Source organism: Camellia sinensis, chromosome 4 (genome assembly GCF_055761805.1).
Source record: "Camellia sinensis isolate YWXY chromosome 4, ASM5576180v1, whole genome shotgun sequence".
NCBI classification, from domain to species: Eukaryota; Viridiplantae; Streptophyta; class Magnoliopsida; order Ericales; family Theaceae; genus Camellia; species Camellia sinensis.
The window spans coordinates 221374913-221392597 of record NC_138964.1 but is presented as its reverse complement, the minus strand read 5'-3'; the positions used below and the strand labels follow the sequence as shown (position 1 = coordinate 221392597).

The 17685-nt window shown below is 42.1% G+C and overlaps 1 protein-coding gene across 1 annotated transcript; it reads right to left on the bottom strand.

Moving 5' to 3' along the window:
* Window positions 1-1625: 1625 nt before the first annotated feature.
* On the bottom strand, window positions 1626-5373 carry LOC114273303 (F-box protein SKIP14-like). Its single transcript, XM_082867624.1, has 4 exons — window positions 5225-5373; window positions 4988-5050; window positions 3831-4709; window positions 1626-2983 (listed from the first exon to the last, which is right to left on the bottom strand). Exons 3-4 carry the CDS (start codon window positions 4692-4694, stop codon window positions 2426-2428), a joined length of 1422 nt encoding a protein of 473 aa, XP_082723750.1. The 5' UTR covers window positions 4695-4709; window positions 4988-5050; window positions 5225-5373; the 3' UTR covers window positions 1626-2425.
* Between the last annotated feature and the right edge of the window lie 12312 nt (window positions 5374-17685).

Below are 17685 nucleotides of genomic sequence, written 5' to 3'. Positions count from 1 at the left end.
CTGTCATTTCCTCCTCCTCTTCTTTGGAATCCACCTTTTATTGTTGGTTTGTGGTTTTTTTCTATGTATTTTTTCCCCATTTTTAGTGTGTTTATGTGTATTACAACCATCGAATTGTCACCATAATTTTCAATGTTTTTAATTGACTGGTTTATTTATTTTTAAATAGTCAAAACTTGAATTCTCTTTTGCAAATTTTTCTAAAAATTATTTTACAAAATTCGAATGTTTCTAAAATATTTCAATTTTTTTTAAAAAAAAAAACTATTTAATGATTTTTTTAATAAAATAATAATAATAATTGGATAAATATCATATAAAAATAAAAATAAAAACTAATTACAAATCAGCCGATTATCTTCACCGGTATCCAATATTAATAGAGTATCACATAATTGTGTAATCACCTCATAGCAAAGAAGGGGACACTATTATTTTGTCTTAAATATAGTAGAAAAAAAATGAAAAAGGATAATTACATAACCCTGTATAATTGGAAAGGGTATGGCACATAAGATAGCTATCGGACCAACTTCATGCAAGATATTGGTACAACTTATTATAAGTTGAAAATTAAGAACTAAATAAAAAATGCTAGAAACACTATTTTCTCAACTTTTAAATAATTAATTTCTTTCAGTTTACTTAAGTTATTTCTACTTAATAAACTATAAGCAAAAGTCATATTAAACAGTTTTGCACAAATTTCTAAATTACAAATAAACTATAAACAACTCACTTAATCTACAACAAGCAACCTATCACACGCTTAACTTGAGGCTTGCAACTTGTATTCTTATAGGTCTTAGGCTTGTTTTGAAAATAATACTAACTCTTTTATTAAAAAATGATATAAAAAAAAATTAGTATGTTTGAAATATTTTTTTAATTTTTTACCCAAAAAAAAAGGTGTAAAAAATAAGAAGGAAAAATAAATTTTCGACCTTTTTTGTTTGATTACTTTTTAGCTATTTTTTGAACTTCCCAAACTCCTCCTTGTTATTGGCATCAGTAGGTATGCGTGGCAAAAACAATCACCACAGCTTGGTATGAAAAGCTAGCACGCAACACAAACAATTCACGAATTAAAAGACCAAAACAGTTCAAAAGCAAATAAAACAACCCATTTCTTAATATTTAACCAGGTCTTCTTTGTTGCAGAGATTTGAGGTGCAATCTATAAGTATACTATTACTTTCTTAAAAACAGTTTATGAAAGCGTCCAGCAACCAAAAACATCCCAAGAAAGTAGGGATAATTGACTTTCATTCTCCCAAGTCACGCATCCTCTCTCGACCTTGCTTTCTGGTGGCACCAACAAAAAATCACACAATGATTCTCTCCAACAATTCAAAGCCCCCAATTTGGATATTTGACAGTTCAAGCTGCCACAGAGGAAAAGGGACACGCAAAAAAAAGTTAGAAACCAATTACTCTCTTTAATCCTAGTCTATCCTAGTTTAGCTTTGATTTCAATGGAGATAAAGGCCCGTTTGTTTTGGATTTCAATGGAGATAAAGGCTAAATTTAACCAGCAATAGAAACAACACCCACTTCTAAATTTAACCACACAATATATATTCATTGAACTAAGCCCCAAAACTACAACAACGGACAAGAAGAAGTGGTGAAAAGAACATGCCACTGAACGAAATATGAGATAGAAGAGCAACAAATGTACATAAAAGTACGGATATTATCATTCACCATGTACAGATTGTAAGTGAATTTGACCCAATTGAGTATAATAACTTTACCTTACAAATTGACAAACTTTCAGTATTACTGACTTAAAGCATAACTTATCTAGACTTTGCAACAAAAATAGCAGCCATAGCCTCATCCCCACTGCAAAGTCGATGAAGAAGGAACTTGCCTTCAATATTCTCTCCCACTCTGCGAGAACTTCCAGCTTGACAATGTGGCGCTGCATCTTCATCTGCCACAAATAAACGACAACCCACTTCATCAGCAGCCCGTTGTTTCCATAGGATCACCCGACAACACATAAGCCACTTCACTTCCACAAACCAATCATTCTATCAACTTCATCGTCCTCTGGTTTTTTAATTAAAATGCTAACCCCACTGACATTTACAACTGCACCAAAAGATAACACTTAGTCTGGAACAGTGTCGAATCAAACAGCCATTTCCCTGGCAGACATATATCATCGATATGTACATCCCAGTTTTTTGTTTCCAACTTCTCTCAGTTTTTCTGTGGATCATGTGTATTTTTTTGACTAAATATTTGATTTTTTTTTTTTGTCTTTTTCTGCTGGTGGTCTTTTTTCTACCTCCATGAGCATTCAACTACTGCTTCAATGGCTTCCACTTTTTGCATCAAATACCCGGACTGCCAGTCATGCAGTTCGTAGTCCAGAAACCATAGCCAAAAGGAATATATGCAACTTTTAGTTCTTCTAGCCATAAAGGCAAAAATGGTAACTTGCCTGCTGATGGAAAATAGTGCACTTAGAGGAGTGACCGTCCATTTCTCCTTCCTGCTGACAGTTCAGAAATTGCTTCCAACAATCCAAACAAAGCAAATCTAGGCAGAATGTCTCTTCATAATCACAACCATTAATGCAGCGACCACAATGTATACAGCGAGCAATGCAGAGTGTGCAAGCCCTACACAACTGAGTCGATTGATGTTTTCCTTGGCAGCTTTCTGCTGGGCAATCATAGACTTGTCTGAATTTCTGGCATCTCGGGCATGCCTCAATGTCAATAGCGCAATCATCGTTACAAGAGAAATACAATTGCCCGCCACCATAGAACCGTGGTTTGCGGGAACTGAGCTGCTTATGGTTATCTGTGCCAAGTAAAAACTTCAGTTCTTCAAACTGCTTGTTTGATATACCATAGAGACCACCAATCCTTAGCTGCTGTATTCCAAGTTTTCCTGCTGACTTGAAGGCCTTTAAGTTACACAAGATACCTTCAACACTGAGCCTCACACATCCCGGCACGCTTAGCTGCATGGAACAAGAGCAGATTTAGAAGGCCACTTAGAAACATAATAAATATATGGGTAAATTACAAACACACCCCCTAAGATTTACTTAAATTACAAATTACCCCCGGTGATTCTAGAAATTACATTATGTCCCATAAGGTTTCTAATTTCATAACAAATAGGTACTTTTATTAATAAATCATCAAGTTAATTAACAATTTTTAATAATATTAAAATTTTGTTTCAATTAATAATTCAGATAATTTTATTATTGTATAGAAATTTCACTTTTTTAATTAATTTTGTTAAATAAAAAATTCTGACAATGAGGTATTTATAATTTTCCAAACCACAAGGGAGCAATTCGTATTTTAAGCAAATCTCAAAGGTGTATTTGTAATTTATCCTAAATATATAGTAACCACTTTAGAAATTAATACAAACTTAAAGAAATTAAAATGAACAACAAAGGAAAGTAGCCATCAATTGGATGACTACTCTAAAGATACACGGTAGGAAAAGAAATAACAGCAATCGCATGGTTATGACTTATGAGAGACTACTTTGATTGGAAATTTGACCATCAAATTTCTGTTATATCAACAGTGACAATAAATTTAGAATGTGGACAACGGATATTCATTGACAGATTGCATCAAAAGCTCATTGTAATTGGAGCATGCCATCATGTTTAATAAAGCTTTTTATACACAAGTTAGTATTTGCAATATAGAATAACACCATAACTACATTGCTCACATGTTTGAAACAATGGACAACATTCACACACCAAAACAATAAAAATATAGAATCACGGCATAAACAAAGTTAATTCGCTTAAAAAAAAAACAAACAAACAAACAAACCTTTGTCAGCCCTGTATTGTTTTCAAGCACATGCATCAATCCACTGTCTGTGATCTTTAAGCACCCCACTAGACTCAAGCATTGAAGAGTGCCTTGAGCCCTGCTAGTTAGCCGTAACAGAGCATCATCAGTGATCCTATCACTTAATGGCTGATCTATATGAACACTCCTCCATATAAGAGGATCATTTTGAACTGCATCACGCAAAGATTTGCAAACCCTTTCAACAGAAAGAAGGTCCCTCACACCCAGATAACCAAGAGAGAAAAACAAAGCATCATGGGGAGCACCTCTATCACCATCTGAATGGATTTCAGAGCACCCTTGAAATTCATTAGCAGCAACACCTAAGGCCCAATTTTTCTCATAGCTGAAACCCATTAACTCATCCATGTTGTCATCACCATCACATAGTCCAGACCATAATTCCTTACCAGACCCAATCGATGCTTCTTGAATCTTCAAATCATTGACATCGGAATGAAGTTTCAATGCATCATCCCAAACCAAATTCAGTCCTGCCAATAACCGATCCTCCTCCCCTCTCTCCACCTCAAATCGATCAGTACCAAACCCAATAGAATTTAACCCCAAATCATTCTCAATATCCTCAAGCCAACCCGTAATGGCTGTAAACGTAGTACTTAAATCCATACCAAAGGGATCAGAAGGCAACAGATCAAGAATATCTTTCTCATCCTCTAATTTCCAATTGAAATTCATGTAATCACCAAAACCAGCCCAATTCTTATCTGTGCATCCCTCCATTAGGTACCCATTATTACCAAATTTAATCGACGCAAACAAATTCCCTTCCAATCCATTGGAAGGAAAGACAGAGTTATGTGAAAGATTCAATGCCATTGACTCTCCACCCACCTAACCAGAAGCAAGAAACACAAACTCTATGACCCAAAAGAATGAAATTACACAAGAGAAACCCTAAATATCGGATTGCAAACTAAAACAAAGCACCAAAAATTTTGGGAATTTCTCAGAAAGAATAAAAAAGGAAACAAAAAGCTAGGTTCAAGACAGAATCAAGAAAATCACAAACCTTGCCATATACATATGGATCAATTCATATAGAAAGATTATATAGAGTTAAGAAGAGTGCAATTCAAGAAAATAGAAGAATTGAAGAGGAGAGAACAAACCTGTAATTTGCTCAAAGAGAGAGATTTAAATCAATGAAAACCCTTTGTGTGAGAGATAGAGACCTAATAGAAGTAAAAGAACAACATTGAAGCATAATTGGAGTGGGAAATAGAAAATCAGAAAATAGATGATAGAGAATCTAATGGGGAACAAAAGTTTTAAACTTGATTTCAGATATTATGTATATGTGTATATATATATAATTGAACTATAGATAGATGAGAAAATTGTAATACCAGGTGGGAGATGTGAAAGAAGAAACGCCAAATTTAGAGAGAGAGAGAGAGAGAGAGAGGGGTGGGTGAAGTGAAAGACGCGTGTGGAGAGGAAGAACAGAGAAAGAGAAGAAAAGAGAAGAGATGTGGAGGGACACATAAGCCAAACAAATGTGCCCCATGTAAGGTGACTTACCCTATGTAATGTAAGGGTACTTATGTTATGGTGGTCTAAACTTGAAATCATCAAAAATAAAAATAAATAAATAAATAATTATATTTTTATATAAAAATATTTGACAATAATAATGTGACAATATTATTATTATAAATAAATTTATTTTCAATAGTAGTTTGTTTTGAAATAAAATATCCACAATTAACCACATCAATGTATGAATTTTTTTGTTCTCATAGCATTACTCAAAAAATATTCAACTTGCTTGGTTCCATTTTTTTAAAAATACTTTTCAGAAAATTTTATTTTCTTATTTTTGGTATTTTTTTTGTTTTTATTGATTTTTTAAAATATTTTAAACAATTTTTTTACTTTTTAAACACACCTAACATAAATTCACCTAAAAAGTAAAAAATATTAAAAAAAATCTTTTAAAAATTCGCTAAATACCAAAAATATAAAAAAAAATACAAGAATTTAGTACATCTTTTATATTTCTATGTATTTATTAATTTTTTAAAAATATTTTTTCACAAATTTTTTACTATTTAGATATATCTAAGTGAGGTGCATCTAAAAAAGTAAAAAAATGTTTAAGATTTTAAAAATATTGACTAAAAACAAAAAAATACGAAAACAAAAAAATTTAATTTTCAAAAAATTTAATTCAGAAAACTCAAACCAAACACACTGACTTATTTTTATAAGGGAAAATTAGTTTAAGGTCCCTCTCATATTTTTAGTAATGGAAGAGATCCATAATATTATTTTATGATGTCTAAGGTCCCTACAGAAAAATTTGATATCCAATTCTATTCTAACTTGAAAAATCGACACTGTATGAAGTCATCTTCTCACACAAACGCACACTCTCTCTCTACTTTCTCTCTCTAAACTATATATATCTATCTCTCTCTGAAACAGTCGGCACTGTTTGGAGACTCTTTCTCGCTCATCTTCTTTGCCAAAGTCTCTCTCTCTCTCTCTTGAATGCTGGCCATTGAATACATAGTAAGAAACTGTTGTTTTCTACTTTCATTTCATGATTTATTTGTAGATTCGGAGTTTCGATCGGTCATTTTCGATCCAATTCCGATTTGTCTTTTTGATCCTTTCCAATTCAATTCCCTTTTTTTTTTACACCATGCTTCTCTCTTACTCATCTGTCTCTGCTCATGAATCACATGCTCTCTCTCTCTCTAAATGTTCTCAATGCTGATTGAGTTTTCTCTCTGTCCTTACCATAGTGGTGATTGATTCGTAGATGATGTTTTTTCTATATTAGATTTGAGTTGACTCAGTGAGTTGGTGCTCAATTGGATTACTCTTAATTTTCTCTGGATTACTCTTAATTTTTCTCTAGATTACTTTTGAATTTTCTTTGGATTTGGCAATTTTCTCTGGATTACCTTTGAATTTTCTCTGAATTTTGTAATTTTCTCTGGATTACCCTCGAATTTTCTCTGGATTACCCTCGAATTTTCTCTGGTTTGAATTTTCTCTGGTAAAGGATTTTGAATTTTCTCTAGTAAAGGATTTGAATTTCTCTGGTAAGGACATAGAGTTTGAATTTTCTCTGTTCATGATGGCATATGTTAAGGACATAGAGTTTCAGATCTTCTTTGCTAAAGGGTGTGTGCTTCTTCATATTCCTATCGATCTGGAGAGTTTACTTTGAGAGGAACCTTGAAATATTCGGCCACGAAATTTCTCTGGAGAGAAACAGAGAATTTCTCTGGGTTTGAGATAATTTCTCTGAACAGAATTTCTTTGGACCAGAATTTCTCTGGATCAAATTGAGGAACCTTAGACATTATGAAAATATTAGATGTCTTTAATACTATAAAGTCTTAATACCAGGGACCCTAAAAAAAACCACTTTTTATAAATGTTGGTATAATCTATATTTGTTAATAAATTTAAATAAATATGAGGAGTCAAGTAAATTTAGTGATGGAATATTTTGGTGATTGTAGCAATATTAAAACTCGTATATTGCCTCTAATACCTCATTCAAACTAGATTTTGGAGCAGAACCTACGTAGTTTAGTTTAGAGATGGTCATTTTAATTTGATCCGCGGGAAGCTGTTTATACTTGTGCAAATAAGACAGATTGTACCCAACTCGACACTTATGTGGGGCGGGGTGGATTATATTTTGGTCACCCGCAACGGAGGTGAAGCGGATATCGCATCTTCCGATCCAAATCCAACCCAATATAATTAATAATATATATATATATATATATTATATAATTTGATATAAGAAATGAATACTAAAAGTCTGTGATTCTAATATAAATAAATAATAATCCTAAAAATCTTACTGTTTATATATATGAAAATAAGAGAAATTATTTAGTGTGTTAAGGATTTAAATTGTTCTCAATTTTTTTAACTATTTAAAATGTGATCGGATATTTGCAGGTATCTGCAGGGGCGGAGATAGGGTTGCAAAACTCCACCCATAGTGGGATTGGGGCAGGAGGCAGGAGTAGGGTTTGAAAGCGAGGGCGGGGGATGACAAATCCGCTGCAAACCCGTCACGTGGTCATCCTAGTTTAGACTTATCAATGACAATCACCCCTAATTCTTAGGAATAGGTATTATTGTACGAAATTATATGTTACTAATTTCTTCTTTCTTTCTTTTTTTTTTTGTTTTAATAAATCAGTAATGATACACAATTCTAATACTAAAGCTCTAAATGGAGTTATTAGTGAGAGAGAGAGAGAGGGGAATATAGGCCCCACCTTCACATGAGTACTCTCTACATCATTAGAGCTCTCAAATTAGAGTTCTCAAACATTATTCTTTAATAAATATGTAATTGTTCAATTAAGTTTTGAGATTTTATATCTTAAAATTCTTACATGATCCAATAAGAATGTGCCACATTTTTCGTTAAGATTTTTACATGATTTGTTATCATTGAAATAAATAAATAGATGATTTGAAGATGAGGCATCATTTGCCAAGCATTCCATAAGCAAATGATGGCCCAAATTCTATGAACGCGGTAACGTGTATAAAAATATTTAAAATATATAAAAATTACTTAGATTTACACTTTTTGATATTTTTCTCATTTTAAATAGATTGCCATTTGTTTTCAATTTTCTTTTGTTGTTAATTCACCTATATTAAGAGTAGATCTTCAAAAGGAATTATTCTTTGCCAATAAAAAAGTGAGAGGGAGATTTATGATCTAGATTGGACCATGATAATGGCCGGACAGATTTGGGCCGAACAAGATTGGGCCGAGGCAGCGCGGCCCGTGCCCTGAAACGATTTGCTCGGTTAAAACAAGGCGTGGTTGGACCGACCTACTTGGCTTCATGGCATAGAGGCCGGGCAAGTGAGATGTCCGGCGCCAAGAACGACATTGTTCCACGGTTTATGAGTTAGCCCGGCAAGAAGGCCGGCGGCAAACCAGTGTGGACTGTCCCGAGCTCGGCTATGCCGGGATGCAGCCGAGCTCGGTCCTCATTAAGCACGGCGAGCGGAGCGCTCTGGCCAGCTGCACAGCACGACCGTTGATAGCCGAGAATATTCAGCCCGGCTGCCGAGCTCCCGGTAGAGTGGACTGGCAGTTTGGTTAGGTGGTGTTCAACAAGATTTGTGCTGACAGATGGGATAGCAGCACCGCGTGTCGAGAGATGGATGTGAGTAGATTTGGGACGCAGAAGGTATATAAGCAAGTCTGCGCCCCCCCATGCTGGGACATATGACATTTTGGTGAGATAAACACTACACACAACTCAGTCCTCTCTCTCTCTCTCTATCCCTGTGTATGTCTAACTTGATCATCGGAGGAGTTTTCCGGCCACACACCGCCAGGTAGCTGACCGCCGTTGTGTTCGCAAGTCGATCGGACATGCAGGAACTTGGAAGAAAGGAGTGCGGGCTTGCCTGAATATTTGCTCCCCGCATAATTGGCGCCGTCTGTGGGAACATTGCAGACAAAACCTTGTCTTCCACGCTCATCTGATCGCCGTCCATGGCGAACATCGAAGAGATTCCGCCGTCCGCTATCGACGGAGTTACCCCGGAGTCGGGCAGAAGGAGAGAAGGACATCCCTCCATCATTCTTCCGATGGCGGACCTGGAGACTTCTCTAGGAGGACACTCAGGAGACGCGCGCGATAAGCGCGGAAGAAGTTATGGTCATTCACGGAGTCCAGACGGTCATCGGCGGCGGAGAGAATCGCACGCCAGACGTCTGGAACACAAGCTAAGGGACCAGGACGCCGTCATCCGGTGAATGACGGTGGAAATGGAGGAGCTGAAGCGGCATGTCAAAGGGAAAGGTATAGCTGGAGGGGGAGACCACAGTGAGCGCACCCAACTCTGCCGTTCAGGCAGTCAGAGTCAGCGGCACACTCCTTCTATTTCTATCACCAGAAGTTGCAAGGTTGGAGATTCCGACGTGCATGTAGAGAAATCCAACGCACAAGATAGCACTTACCAGCCCTCACGTCCGGTGACGACGTCAAGGTACTCTTATTCTGCTTAATCAGAGGATTTGCAGGTAGTTTTGAAGGAACGGGCTCACCGGCGGGAGGCTCAGAGGGTGCCGGGGTTCCAGCGGCTATCCTATGGGGTTCACGCCAACGAGGATGTCAGAATACCTCCACCCCGCCCAGCCGCGCCTCTCCCTGTAGACACAGACTTGGCGAGGCTCAGTGCCACTCCATTCTCCGTGAATATAGAGACAGCACTGCTTCCGGCAGGCTTCCACCAGCCAAAGTTCATGCTCTATGACGGAAAAATCGACCCGTATATGCATGTAAGTCATTTTCGACAGGTCATGGCCGGACATAGGCGGAATAATGCTCTTATGTGCTTGATCTTCCCATCGAGTTTGGGCGAGCTGGGTTTGAAATGGTTCGAGAGGCTACCAGAGGGGAGCATTGAAAGGTGGCAGCAGTTGGCCGAGGCCTTTGTGACGCGCTTCAAAACCAACACGAAAACACCAAAGGAAGTTGATCATCTACTAAGTGTCAAGATGGAACCGAGCGACACATTGAAGGCATACAACTCTAGATATTGGGAGACCTTCAACGAGATCTTGGATTGCCCGGTCAACCTTGCAATCACGCAATACAAGCGTGGTCTCCCGGTCGGACATAGACTGCGGGACTCGCTTACCATACACCAGCCAACATCTATGGGCTAGCTCATGCAACGCATCAATAAGCACATTCGAATGGAGGAGGATGCGTCAGCATCTACCGCGAAGGCAATTCCGGTAGCAACGGACAAGAGGTCAGCTGACAAAGTGCACGTGGTCGGACAAGAGTCCAGCCGTTCAAATGACCGCGCTGAGGAATCGAACCGTGGCTCAAATCGCAAAAACCAGGGTAGGGGACGTCGGAATGACCGGGATGACTACCCCCGGGATGACGTAGCCAATGCAAACAGAAGATTGAAGGCCAGGACAGGTCTCACCACGGTCTTTAAGATTCCAATCTATCGCATGCTTAGTAAAATCCGTGGCGAGGAGTATGTCCGGTTTCCTGCTAATTGGGCGACATACAGAAGGGCTTCAATCCGCGGTACCGTTGCACATTTCACCGAGAGCGCGACCACCGGACGGAGGACTGTTTGCCTTTGAGGCAACACTTGGAAGAGCTAGTCGCAACCGGACACCTGGACCTTTACATTGATGGAGGCGTGAAGGCCAATCAAGCTCCGGTTAACCTGCGGGGACCGGATGTCCGGGATGCGCCTCCTCAAGGGATTGTTAATGTCATCCACGGGATAGTGAACCGGTGCGTATATGCGAGCTTCGTGGTATGATCAAGAAGGCAGAACACATGAGGGAAGTTTTGTCGGTTCAGCCTGCGATCAAGAAGGGAAAGACTGAAGTGAAAGATGTGATCAGTTTCTCCTCAAGGGACCTAGATTGCATTCAGACGCTGCACAACGATGCCCTAGTGGTTACACTCCGCGTCAAAGAATTTGATGTCAAACGGATCTTGATCGATCAGGGAAGATCGGTCGAGATCATGTATTACGACGCATTCAAACAGCTCAAGCTCCGAGATACGGATTTGGCTCCGGCAACCTCGCCACTAGTTGGTTTCAACTCACAACCGAAGTGGCCTTTGGGAAAGATTATCATGCCGGTCAAACGGGGTCCGTGGTAAAGCAGGTGGAGTTCTGGGTGTTGCAGGTGCCATCTACTTATAACCTGATCCTTGGAAGAGGATGGCTTCACGCTATGCAAGCCGTGGCGTCAACCTATCACTAGATAATGAGATTCCCCTTGGCTATGGGGGCAATTGTGGAGATATGAGGCGATCAAGTCATGTCGAAGCAATGCTTCGTGGTAGTGAACGGGAGCCGGGCTGCCAAGGGCCTCGTCCAAATGATTGAGGGACCGGAAGACCGGGGAGTCCTTGATGATGTGGGTACTAAGGCCGAGGACAAAGCCGTTGAGGAATTAGTGGAAGTGTGAATTGATACAGAGAATCCGGAGAAGTTCTTCTTGCTCGGCTCAAGCCTTACCGCCCGAGAAAGAGCCGAGATGGTTGAGTTTTTAATTGCTAATATCGAAGTCTTCGCATGGTCGCCTTACGACATGCCCGGCCTCGATCTGAGTTTTATTTGCCATCGCCTCAACATCTTCCCTGGAGCCAAGCCGGTCATTCAGCGAACAAGGAGATCGGCGCTGCATCACGCCGAGGTAGTTGCCAAGGAAGTGAAGAACTTACTGGAGGCGCACGCAATTCAGGAAGTGCACTACCCTCGGTGGATTTCAAACACGGTCGTGGTGCCCAAGAAAAATGGGAAGTAGCGAGTCTGTGTGGATTACAAGACCGTCAACCGAGCCTGCCCTAAAGACAGCTTCCCTCTGCCCAGAATTGACCAGGTTGTGGATTTAATGGCTGGACATAACAGGCTCAGTTTCTTGGATGCCTACCGCGGATACCATCAGATTGCCATGCATGACTCGGACCGAGAGATCACCTCATTCACTACACTACGGGGACTCTTCTGCTATCGAGTTATGCCTTTTGGTTTGAAGAACACCGGGGCGACTTTCCAAAGAATGGTGACTAAGATGTTTGCTCCTTTGCTGGGCCGGACAATGGAGGCTTACATTGATGATATGGTGGTTAAAAGCAGGCATCAAGCAGACCACTTGTCCAACTTAGCCGAGATGTTCACCATTCTCAAAAAACACAAGCTACGCTTGAATGCGTCTAAGTGTGCCTTTGGCGTGGGATCCGAAAAATTCTTAGGCTTCCTAGTCACGAACCGAGGCATCGAAGCAGACCCCACACAGATCAAAGTCGTACAAGAATTAAAGTAGCCTAACTCGGCTAAGGACGTGCAGCATCTGGCTGGAATGGTCGCCGCGCTTAATCGATTTATAAGCCGGTCATCAGATCGCTGCCGTTCTTTCTTTCAAGCATTGAAGTCAAAGTTCTCGTGGGATGAAGAGTGTGACCAGGCTTTGGCCCAACTCAAGGAGTATCTGTCTTTGGCGCCACTGTTAGTAACACCGAAGCCCGGCGAGGAACTTTACCTTTATTTAGCCGTTTCACAGCATGCGGTCAGTGCAGTGCTTGTTCGGTCAGAGGGAATCAAGCACCTCCTTATCTTCTACGTCAGCAAAACCATGTTACCAGCAGAGTCGAGGTAGTTGCCGCTGGAAAAACTCGCGTTGGCATTAATAATGGCCTCGAGGAAGTTGGCGCACTATTTTCATGCGCATACAATAACCGTTCTGACCGAGTTCCCTCTCAAAGCTTTATTCGAGCAGGCGGACTTCTCCGGACGAATTCTTAAGTAGGCGGTCGAGTTGGGACAATTTGACGTCAAGTTCCAGCCACGCACTACCATAAAAGCCCAGACTTTGGCCAACTTCGTTACTGAATTCTCACCCGGAACTCATCCGGTATGCCCGGTCGTTATTGTCGCGGCAGATAAAGAGATGAATGCAAGCCTGACAGAAATACCACAGCCTGGCGGTGTTGGCGACGCGGAACTTGCGCGCCCGCCGAGGCACCTTCAGCTAACACGATACTATAGCCCGGCGATGCGATGACGGAGTTGGATATCATCGACCAACCTGCTCTGTCCGGTACCGCATCACCGCGGGGGAAAGAAATGGAACCGCTCAGCACAGAGCCTGCGGCCAGCATAATACCGCAACCTGGCGATTCGCCTACGGACTTAGGCATTATGGATCAACTTGCTGAGTCCGGCGCCGAATCACCAAGGGGGGCTGAAATGGAACCGCTCAGCACAGAGCCTGCGGCCGGCATAATACCACAACCTAGCGATTCGCCTATGGACTTAGGCATTATGGATCAACTTGCTGAGTCCGGCGCTGAATCACCAAGAGGGCTGAAGTGGAACCGCTTAGCATGGAACTGGAAGCCGAACAGCCGAGCAACCGTGATCCCATCAACCTTCAAGCCTCTCAGGACCCCTCAGAGTGTTGGAAGCTCTTTGTTGGCGAAATGTGAAAACTTTTTGTTGAGGGAGCCTCGAACCGTCACGGTGCCGGGCTGGGCATAGTTCTGATTTCGCCATATGAACTGACTATTGAACATTCTATCACCCTTGGCTTCCCAGCATCCAACAATGAGGCCGAGTACGAGGCGCTCTTGGCCGGGCTCAAAAGCGCGCTTCAGATGCAAGCATCCGAGCTGATGGTTTACAGTGATTCCCAGCTCGTAGTTAACCAAGTTTCTGGGGTTTACGAAGCAAAGGATGACTGAATGATGAAGTACCAAACTCTAGTCAGGGACCACATTAAGCGATTTCAGGCGATCAGGGTCCAACAGATCGGTCGAGAAGAAAACGGCCGAGCAGATGAGTTGGCTGGTCTCGCTTCTATGGTCGACAACTCATCTCCCAACCCTCTTTTGATTGAATTCCTTCCGAGGCCCAACACTGAGGAAACCAGACAGATAGAAGTACTCTGCGCCGAGCTAGGCGTTTCTTGGATAGACCCTATCATCATTTTTCTCAAGGACCGGACCCTTCTAGCCGCCAAGAAGGAAGCACATAAAGTGCGGGCGAAGTCAGAGCGGTTTTGACTCTCTCTATCGGGCGCTTTATACAAAAATTCGTTCACCGGTCCCTACCTGAAGTGTGTACACCCGAGCAGCGTGGAAGCCTTTTTGTACGAAATTCACGAAGGCATTTGTGGCAGTCACATAGGAGGCAGGTCCTTGGCCTACCGAGCTATTTCGCAAGGCTACTGGTGGCCGTGTATGCAAGCCGACGCACAGAAGTATGTTCGCAAGTGTGAGAAGTGCCAGAAGTTTGACCACTAGATCCACCAGCCGGCCAGGGAACTTCTTCCCCTCACCAGCCCTTGGCCCTTTGCGATGTGGGGGCTAGATATAGTGGGGCCATTCCCAACCGCACCAGGCAACCAGAAGTTCTTCATCGCGGCCACAAACTACTTCACCAAATGGGTTGAAGCAGAACCTTTGGCAATAATCAGGGAGAAATACGTCAAACGGTTTGTTTGGCAGAATGTGGTAACGCGGTTTGGCGTCCCTAAAATTCTGATCTCTGACAACGGCACCCAATTTGACGGACGCCTTTTTAGAGGATTTTGTGAAGATTTGAAGATAGAATTCTACAACTCCACCCCGGCTTACCCACAGTCTAATGGTCAAGCCGAGGCATCAAACAAGACTATCCTTGATGAGTTGAAGAAAAGGCTAGAGAAGGCAAAGGGAAAGTGGGCTGAGGAACTCCCCAGCGTCCTTTGGGCATACCGAACAACCCCGCGGCGATCTACCGGGAAAACGCCTTTTGCTTTGGCATATGGCATGAAGGCGGTCATACCTTTGGAAATTGGAATGCCCACCCTCAGAAGTGAAAGTTTTGAGCCCGAGCTGAACGCCGAAGCCATCGCCCTGGAATTGGACCTCGTGGACGAACGCCGAGAAAAGGCTCTCATCCATGTGGCCGCCTACCAACAAGAGCTCTCAAGGAAATACAACAAAACGATGCACCCCAGACCGTTCAAAATAGGTGATTGGGTCTTGAGGAAAGTCATGGGCAATACCCTGGTGCCAGGTGAAGGCAAACTAGGAGCAAATTGAGAAGGACCCTACAAGATAACTGGTCTGGCGGGCAAGGAGGCATACCACTTGGAGGACTTGGATGGTAGAGGAATATCCCGGCCGTGGAATGCGGCCAACCTCAAACTGTATTATTTATAGCATTTGCTTTCTTTTTGTGCAAAATAACTTTTTGCCTTACACTTCAAAATGTAATATTCTTTTTGTCAATATATAGAAGTGTCACATCTTTGCCTTGGCATTTTTATTGTTGCTTTGTGTTTAGTCATTCTCAACCGAGATGTTTACTCCGGTTGAAAGAGTTGACGATTTGTTCAACTATGCGATTCTCGACCGAGATGTTTACTCCGGTTGAAAGAGTTGATGATTTGTTCAACTGTAATTCTCAATCGAGATATTTACTCCAGTTGAAAGAGTTGATGATTTGTTCAGCTGTGATTTTCAACCGAGATGTTTACTCCGGTTGAAAGAGTTGATGATTTGTTCAACTGTGATTCTCAACCGAGATATTTACTCCGGATGAAAGAGTTGATGTTTTGCTCAACTTAGTTATTCTCAACCGAGATGTTTATTCCGGTTGAAAGAGTTGATGGTTTGCTAAACTTAGGTGTTCTCAACCGAGGTGCTTATTCCGGTTGAAAGAGTTGATGATTTGTTCAACTATGATTCAAACTGAGATGTCTTTTCCGGTTACATCAGTTAATTAATGAGGTTTTTCTCACCGAGGTATTTTGTTTGGCTGAAGTTATGAGGCTTGGAGACCGCACAAAAAATTAGAGCTTTTTCATTGATGTGAAAGTAAATACAAAAGATGGGAAATTTAGCCCGGTTACATGTTCAGGAAAAAAAAAAAAAAAAACTAAGCTAAGGGGGAAAGGTTGGTGAATTCATCCTCGGTTGCCTCCAAGTTGACCGTTAGAGATTGGTCTTGGACACCGGTTTCTGTTTGGCCGGGCTGCTCTTGCTTTTGGCGGTCCTCTCCCTCAGCATCTGCCTCGGCTTCTCCTTCAAGTCCTTCCTCGGCCTCAACCTGCAACGCGCTGAAGACGTCGTTGGCATATGGCACGAGATAGGTCGGTAGGAAGACAGCTGGTGGAGAGGCAAACACGTCGGTATCAGGACCTTGACCGAGCTGTTCGCAGGTAAACTTCTAACCCGCCTTGAAATAAATGTCTTGGGTGGCGAAGACTTGCTTCTTATAGCTGTCCTCGGCCTCCTTAAAGCCGGCGTCTTCGCACTCCTTCTCCTTTGACTTTTTCAGTGTGTCCAGCTCGGCCTGGAGCTCATCCCTCTTTTTCTCAGCGTCGCCAAGCTGGCCGAGCAACTTGGTGTTGTCAGCATTAGCAATCTGCGGTGAAGACTTTGCTCAGCCGAGCTCAGTTTGAAGACTTTGGACTTGGCTGGCAGTGTCGTTTGCCTTCTGCCACAGTTGATGAATTCTCTCAATGACCAAGTGTTGCTTCTGGATGGCCTGTAAGAAAAAGATTGATCAGAGAGGAAACCGTACAAACACTTGTGAAAATTTGAGTAGAAGTTTGACTCTTACCCTGGTCATGGACTTCACGGCCGACTTCACCAACCGGGTGTCTGGAACATGGTCGCTGCCGACCACACCGCTTGGTAGGAGAAGGGCCTTGGAGAGGTCGAAGGCGAGAAGATGTTCTTTGTCGCCTTTCACGGAAGCTGTTGTCGGGATCTCCTTACTCCGGTGTTTGAGCTGCGGTCGCCATGCCGGTGCAGGGTCTATGATGACGCTGGGTTACTCGATAGTCAGCTCTTCAACCAGCTCGGCAGAGGGATCTGCGCAAGGCCTTTTCCCAGCCCGACGGGCTTCTTGGCGGGCTTGACTGGCGGTTGGAGACGCCAACGCCACCACGGCGCCACTTGATTGACGGCAGCTGGAGAGCGGGTGATGACGCTCGGTATCTCGGTAGAAGTTGCAGTGAGGAGGTTTTTTATACGACTTCGTTTTGCCATCTCTTCTTCCTCGGTTAACCGAATTAGCGGCATGTCCGGTAGTGCTGGGTCTGGAGGAGGTGATGGAGCATGGAGAAAGTCTGTGACCTTACTCCGGCGTGGAGCAGAGTACCGGTATGTTGGGGTGTAGCCGAGCAGCTCGTTGCAATCCCGGTGGCGATAACGGAGCACGGTCTTGATAGCTTCTTCGTTGGGATAGTGGTAGTTGGTCTATAAGGTGTGGATTGCTGCAAAGGAAGAAAGAAAAATGTTTTAAGTACAAATTA